At 47.8% G+C, this 7,766-nt stretch overlaps 1 protein-coding gene across 4 annotated transcripts in view; it reads right to left on the bottom strand.

Annotated features, from left to right (window-relative positions):
- The window catches only part of SPIRE1 (spire type actin nucleation factor 1), a 133,588-nt gene extending 126,710 nt beyond the window's left edge, over positions 1 to 6,878 (bottom strand). For all 4 annotated transcript variants that reach the window (XM_080378101.1, XM_080378099.1, XM_080378100.1 and 1 more), the window contains exon 1: positions 5,679 to 6,878. In XM_080378101.1, coding sequence (XP_080234227.1) covers positions 5,679 to 6,000 — 322 coding nt within the window. In that variant the 5' untranslated portion in view covers positions 6,001 to 6,878. The remainder of the gene's footprint in view (positions 1 to 5,678) is intronic.
- Between the last annotated feature and the right edge of the window lie 888 nt (positions 6,879 to 7,766).

Genomic DNA, 7,766 nt, shown 5'->3' on the forward strand with positions numbered 1-7,766 from the left:
CAAGCCAGCTTAAGGTTTTATCAGAACTATTAACAATATTTTGTTTGTCTCCTTACCGGATCCAATGCTGTAATGTGATAAAGTAATTCAGAAACAACGAGTGAACGCTCTCCAGTTTCCTTTAATAGACATTATGAAAAAGCTTCCCCACTTTTATAGAATATGTTCATTGCCAACATGGATACAGGATGTTACTTACCTTTAGTCCTCTTGCCACATGCAATACACCTACTGCACAGTCAGCAACAACAGTCACGCTCAGGTCAGACGCATTCACAATGCTGCTGCCACGCAGGTCATCCTCCCTGCCTGTCACCCTGATCACATCCTGCTCCCTGAGCTGTCCTGTTAAAGGCGTTCTCTCTCTGTCACATCATACACTGCTACCATCTTCATTTTCAAAGCCCTCCTCAAGCCACCCCAGTCCTAGCCATCACCTCTCACTGGGTACTGTGGGGTACACTGTCCCCTCCAGTCAGCCCCTGAAGTGTCATTATGAACACCAGGAGACCACAACTCCTCAAAGTTCTTTGCTCTTAAGTTTTCCTTGGGAACAAATGCAGATTTCAGACAACACCAAATGAATCTTTATTCCATCACTGCCTCCTTACTGCCTGCAACATTTCTGCATACAAATATAGGTAACTGAGGTCACCTATAACTGTTAACCATTTCCTTCCATTTCTTTTGTGCAGGCATTTAGAATATGTTGGTTTGGGGTTTTTTTTTAGCAGAACACCATATTTTGTTATGCTGAAATCTTTTCTTTGCGTATTTTGTCCTCCCCCAGCACAGCCATCTACAGTAGGGTCCCGAGCATCTGCCTATATTCACAGAGAGACCATGTAACCCCCAGCGCACAGGATGCATCAGTGTAAGCCACGACTGGAAGCCTTCCAGTTCACCCTTTCATACCAGGAATCACACCGATGGCAGAAAGCCTAGCATAAATAAGGCCTAAGCTTTCTCTCTTCCACAGATCAGCAGAGCACGTGAGTGTAGATGAAGTATCAAACTCACCAAGGTTTCTTTCTGCTGCCTAGTGCCATTTTCTTCCTACCTTGACTTCCAACATTAACATACCTATATAGATAGCTATATCTGTCTTAAAAGTCTTGCAGGAAAAGGTGAGGCTCAATACATCAAACTTTGCTATTTTTAAATACAGATGTGTCTGAATACCCTTGAACAAAATCTGAACACAGAGCGTAATTATCTTAATTCTAGCAGTACGATTTATTTTAGCAGTATTCATAGTAACACTTGTTTTGAAATTTAAACAGCAAGCAAGGCTACTCTCATCCATTATCTTTCAAAAAGGTCAACAAAATAAGAAGTAAAATGTCAGTACATTTAATTTTCCTCTAAAAATCCTGCGTGTTTTCCCTCTGTGCTCCAAAGAGACTGACAGATGATAAAGTCTTGATGCACACAAGCTAAATTTGCACTTATTCGTCCTATATTTCTCCACGCTGCCTTCCAATACCCGGGTACACAAGGGCATAAGAAGGACAAGTCATTAAAACTGCCAAGACAAAGTAAGCTATTCCTCTCCAGAGTGTCTCACCCTGAGCCCTCTGAGTCCCGTGAAAGCCACCACACAGTCAACTTTTCTGTGATCTTTTTGATTCAAAGCCAGAAAACTCCATGCATTATTCCCTCCTGCTGAACGCCTGGCAGACTTCCAAGAGAATAATCTGCCTAGTTTTTGCTTCTGATAAAAACAGCAGTAATTCTCCTCTGTGCTTTCTCCTCTAGGGCTAGAGGACAAGGCGAAAGAAGGGCCACCGACACCACCTGCAGAGGCATGTTCTCAGGCTGGAGAGGGAAGGCTAAGGAACATCACATGGATGCCAGCCCTCAACAGCCCACAGCTGGATGTCAGCACAGTTTGGTTTTCCAAATATTCATCTTTGATGCTTTCAGAGATCCTCATAGCCATTCCTCTTCAGAAGCTCGGTGCAATGCCCAAAATCAGTGGCTGCCTTTGCTAAGTCAGGAATCTGGCACTAACAAAACGTGTGGGGAAGACTTCCAGTTTTTCCAAGCCTGTTCATCCCCAAAACTGTCCTGTGGCAAGGAGGCAGCACAGCTGGCACACTGAGAAGCAGGAGCCCTGTTGCAGCCACAATGCAACCCAGATGAAACAGCCTCCTACGCCCTAGGGCATTCTGCTGCTGCTAAATACTGGGCATGAGGTCGATTGCCAGCTCCTGTATGGGTTTTCTACTGTATCCATCACTCACAATTGCTTCAAGTTTAGAAAAACACTTGTAAATACTGTTCCACAAGACAGCTTGGAGAAGTGAAACCACAGGTTTACACCAAACTTTTTAGCTCATTCAGAAGTTATTTTTTACTGCAACTGGCACTTGACTAGATACCACTGTTAGTTCGTTTCATATAAATTGCAAGTAAAAGAGACAGCTAAAACACCCATTAGGTAAAATGCATTCTACACTGTATCTCCAATTTCATTGTGGGTATTTCTAAACAACCCACATTTCTGTGGTATTTAGATGTGAGACAGTTACAATGATTCATACTAAGATGACCACAGTGAGCTCTTCATTTTTTGCATATTCATGTTTATTTCTTACTCACTTCAGTTCCAGCAAAACGATAAGGTTTGCACCATACCATGAAAACACTGCTTCGTGAGCATCTCTAAAGCAAACTCCGTGACACAGCGGCTGCATTTGCTCTTGACTTCGTCCAGGCCCCACTGAGACAGGCATGACTGATCACATCGCTCTTCGCAGTCCTAAACAAAGCCTGAATGTTCCTTACCCAAAGACACCATTCTTTGGGGACTCCTTTATTTGCCCACACAGGATTCTGTTGTTTACAAAAATAGAAACTAACAGCCGATATTTGTCCCTGTGAATTATCCAAGCCTATGCACCAACCTACAGCTATACATTTTTTTTATGTATCGCCAGAATAAAATAGCTTTACAGCTCAGAGTGTTAACCCACAGAACCCCTACTGCTCTAACAAACCTCCTGACACAGGCATTTAAACCTAAGTTGTCTGAAAAACAAAGGCAGGAAAACAAATATCAGGAATCCTTCCTGATCCTCATCAGGGTTTCAAGTAGTATCAACGCTGATGTGAAAATGAACAACTGAGCGACTTTTTCATTCTTAATCTTTTTACTCCTATTTAACAAAAATCATCTTTTTTTTCTAACAAGATAACCAGCTATTAACAGATCACATAGATAAAAATGGAAAGATCCGAGAATTAGTCTCTGGTTTTGGTTAAGGATGGTATTTCAACTCCAAGGTTGTTTTTCTGCCCTGGTATCAGGGAAATTCATCTTTGCTTCCTATCTCAAGGACATTTTATTCAATTTCTAGGTATTTTGAATTGGAATGTCAAGTATTGTGCATTAACTGGAAAACTGCTTCATGGAAACAGCTTTGGGAAAGTAACATCAGCTTCTACATAATCTTTGTAAGATAACTTCAATTTGTATCTCAAGAGTAAAATTGATGTGGCCAGACAGCTTCAGGGCCTATGCTATGATGTACCGCTCCCCAAGTCACAGTGCCAGGGCAATGGTTCTTAAGCTCTCACTGCTACTAAGCAGAACACACGAGCCTAAGAATAAACACCCGTTCAAGAGGCTCAAGCTGAAATTGGCTCAGAAAGCTCATTCATCATCACCTAAGGACACTGCAGTGAGCAATACGGAAAAGAACTGGGACAGCGCAGAAGATACCAAAGAGAAGTAAAGCTACCGTCAACGTTTCAATACTCAGTATAGTGGATTACCAACATTCACCGTATCACATATACGACAGTTTCCAGTGAAAACCTGCTACTGGTTCCACAAAACAAAGGAGACTGACTAGGACCACCTTTGTTTCATGTTGAGTATGGTTTAGGAATGGACACCTGGCAGAAATCTCCCCTCCTTGCTTTCCTTGGGAGGTCTCAACAGACTGTTTATCTTTTTAATATGTGTGTGTGTATATAGATAAATATGCATATAGATAGATATACACACAGACACTTTAAGATTTTCAAGAAATAATCACAAATATGTGGTGTTAACTCATACACAACATAATACATACAATAATAAGGTTAGAAAATAAACTTAAAAAGAGAGATAAGAGAAAAATAGCCAGGGCTGAAAAATGAAAGAAAAGGCCTCATCTATCCAAAGATTTAAAAGTGGTATCAACGTACACAGGTTACCACAGGTTAATGAAAACATTTTCAAAGACTAATGTAGATGTGACGTGCAGCATTAGCATAAAAGTAAACATACTGGATGTCAGCAAGGGGTCCGAACTTTATATCCAAATATATCCAACACCTTCCTGTGGGCTATTAAAGATACAGTAGTAAGAGGAAAAAGAATAAGCCCACAAATAGCAATGAAAAGGCAACAACAGAAAGAAATACATAGTATATCAATATATTTCCTACAGTAGAAAAGGGAAAGAAAGAAATCTGAGACCAAAACACTATAGACAGCACACTAAGTGCAATACAGAACTCTTAAATGCTCTTGTGACATGCAGATGCCTTGGTCAGGACAGTATTTTCCTGGACTTTTGGATGTTGGTCTGGCATTTTATTAATGTTACAATAACCCACTTTTTAAACTAACTTAAAAAGCATCCCTGATCACATTTAAATGGAAGTCATAACTAGACTCATTTCAATTGCGGAACAAAATTGTGTCCCTTCTTCTACTGAGTATATTTTGATATTTGCAGGTGTCACTAGCTCCAAACTGGATTACTGCAAAACTCTGCCAAAAGACCTTTCTGACAGACACTGTATTAAAGGCTTCATTAAATTAGAACATGGATATTATACCTCGTGTTACCAATGCTGAGAACTCCATTAATCCCATTTTGTGAATTTACATTGCCTTCTACTTCACCTAACTTTAAAATCCCAAACCCTCTGTCTTCCTGGAAAATTCAGTGACGTTGAACGTGGACTAGGTTGATACTTGGGAGTATTCCTCCCATAACTGACCACATCCCTCTGCTGCCTAGCCTTAGTTTCTTTTCAGAAATAAAACTGTACTCACAACCAAAAAAGTCACCTTTTCCACATACGTAACCAGCAGCTTTGAAATGCTGAAAAATGGACATGTGTCCTTCTTTTCCCTTCCAACGCAAAATATGTTTTCCTGGGTATTTTAAAAGAAACAGATGGTAGGTGCTAAGCCCCTGGTAGGTGCACACGGCCGCCTTATTTACTTAATGTCAGCGTACCAGGCTCTACACTGATCTGTTTCCAATAGGTGCCTTTTGACGCCAAACTATTTCTGAACGACACCGCGGACGAGCAGCACGACCAAGGGAACTCCGAAAGCAGGCGCTGTAGGTGCGGATGACACAGTATTACGCACCAAAGGACGACGCAATTACAGAACACCAAACCCGCATTCACCGCCCCTGTACCCGCACGCCGGCCACTGAATCCAAGGCGAGGGGCTCTGCCTCTCCACGGGCGACACCGCGACGGTGCGGGGACACAGGCACACGCAGCCCGGTGCCCGCTCGCCGCAGCCCGCCGGCGGGAAGGAGCCCGTCTCCCCCCGGCCGCCACAGCCCACGGACAAAGGCTGAGGGAGATGGGGGCTGCCGTTCTCGGGCCGGGCCGTACCCGGGGGGCTGAGGCGGGGCGGCGGGGCCCGGCCTTACCTGCGGCGGGCGGGGGCGGCCGGTGGGGCTCGCCCGGCTCCAGGGTGACGGCGCCGTCCCGCCAGACGCGGAGGTGGGCGGCCGCCCCCAGCCTGGCGGCGGGGGTCTCTCCGCGGCGGGCGCGGGCCCGCAGCGAACCGCAGCACTGGTAGCACACGGCCCACGCCTGCTCCTCGTTGATGGGCTGGTTGTAGAGCCTGAGGATCTCCTCCAGCGACAGCGCCTCCGGCTGCCCGCCGGCCCCGCCGCCGTCCTCCTCTTCATCGGCGGGGCGGGAGGCACCGGGCTGGGGCTCCGCGCCGCGCTCCCCCGGCAGCGCCATGCCCTGCCTCCGCCGCGGTGCTCCTCGGCTCAGCGACCGGCCCCGCCGCGGCGGCTGCTGCTGCTGCTGCTGCTTGCGCTGCTGCTGCTTCTGCTGCCGCCGCCCGGTCCCGCCGCGCTCATCCTCCCCGCCTCGCTAGTGCCACCAGGCCGCCGGACAGCCCGGGCTGCGCAGCAGGCAGGCAGCGGCCGGCTGGCAGGACGAACGGCGCCCGGGCCGCCCGCTGCCGCCGCCGCCGCAGGGGGAGACAGCTCATAGCAACGCAATGGCGTCCTCCCCCGCCCCCGCCGCCAAAGGCCGCCGCCCGGCGTCGTAGCGCCCCCTGCCGCCGCCAGGCCCGGCCGTAATGGCGGGCGGCGGCCTGGCGAAGGCGGGAGGGCCCTCGGGGGCTGCCGCGGACCCTCCGTGCCCGTGGGCGGCGAGGAACGGCCTTTGGGAGCGCCAGGCGCCCGCGCCCGCCTCAGGCTCGGGCCGCGGGCTGTGCGCCCAGCGATGCTAAAAACCACCGCCTGAGGGGAGGCAGGGTGACACCCGCACGCACCCCGCTCGGACAAGGACACCGACCCACATCCCCGCCGCGGACCTGCACGTCTCAGCGAAGAGCATTACCGAGCGCCTGCTTCCCCGGCCGGAGGGCTGAACCCCACGGCCTGCCCCCGCAACGCGACCACCCCCCCCCCCCCCCCCCGCCGCCATCCTTCCAACAGCCAAGCTCTCCCGCTGCAGCAGCGAGGCAGGAGAATCCAAGGGTCCGCAGAAAGGCCGACAGCAGATGAATGAGCACGGGCTGGAAAGGGCCCGAACGGGAATCATCTTCCAAACAGCTGGGAACTGCCGTTCCTGCCCCGGGACACGGCTGGCACCAGGAGGGCACAGCCAGCCCCTTGCTGCCAACTGCTCCCCACGCCGCGGCTCACACGGGAACATTAGCCTGCTGGTGTTGGGGACTTGAAACATCAAAAACAGGTCTGGGCTTTTTCTTTAGTATTGTACAGTTTTACCTAGCATATGTAAAAGGAAACTAAAAATGTCCCCTTAGCACCTGCCTTTCATGAAAGACTAAAGCATACAGGTAAGAAGACGGCATGGGGCAGCGTCCCCTTCCGCACGCCCAGTCCTGCAGGATGGAAGTGCCACACATCCCTCAGCTACTAACAGCAAGCTCCCGCCTCCCATTTCACCGTCAGTTGTCCTGAATGCGGGTGCTTTTTTCCTCTTGCAATGACATACATGCCTGTAACAAAAACTGTTGCATATAAGACAGAACTAGTATTTAAATAAAGCTATTAAATTTAGCTATACTCACCATACCATACAATCCAGCCTTTCACATTATATTAGACATAATGAAATCGGTGAGAAATTGTACTGTCTAATCTTTAATCAGAGTCCTCTATGCCGAGTAACAGACAAATTCCTTCCTTTTGATCTTTCAGGTATACAAAGAGAACACAAAAACAGATTTGTGAAGTATTTGAAAGGGCCAGTAAGTCCATAACATACTTTTAAAATTTCAAGTTAAAACCCAAGTGCTGCCCTAGGACGTATTTAACACTTCCAGAAAAAAAGAAAAATGGTGACACACTACCACACTGCTGATAAAACGTATATGCAGAATGCCAACGCTCACTCCTGCTGTATGTGTTGCAATATTCTCTAGGATTAGGTGAAGTTTTTTTGCTCCAGCAGAAAGAGTTGGATCTTTCTTACTAGCAGAACAAAAGAAGGCAGGCATGGGCTACCAAAGATACAGAATGGCTTCTACA

The sequence above is a fragment of the Falco punctatus genome (assembly GCF_963210335.1).
Source record: "Falco punctatus genome assembly, chromosome: 3".
NCBI lineage: Eukaryota > Metazoa > Chordata > Aves > Falconiformes > Falconidae > Falco > Falco punctatus.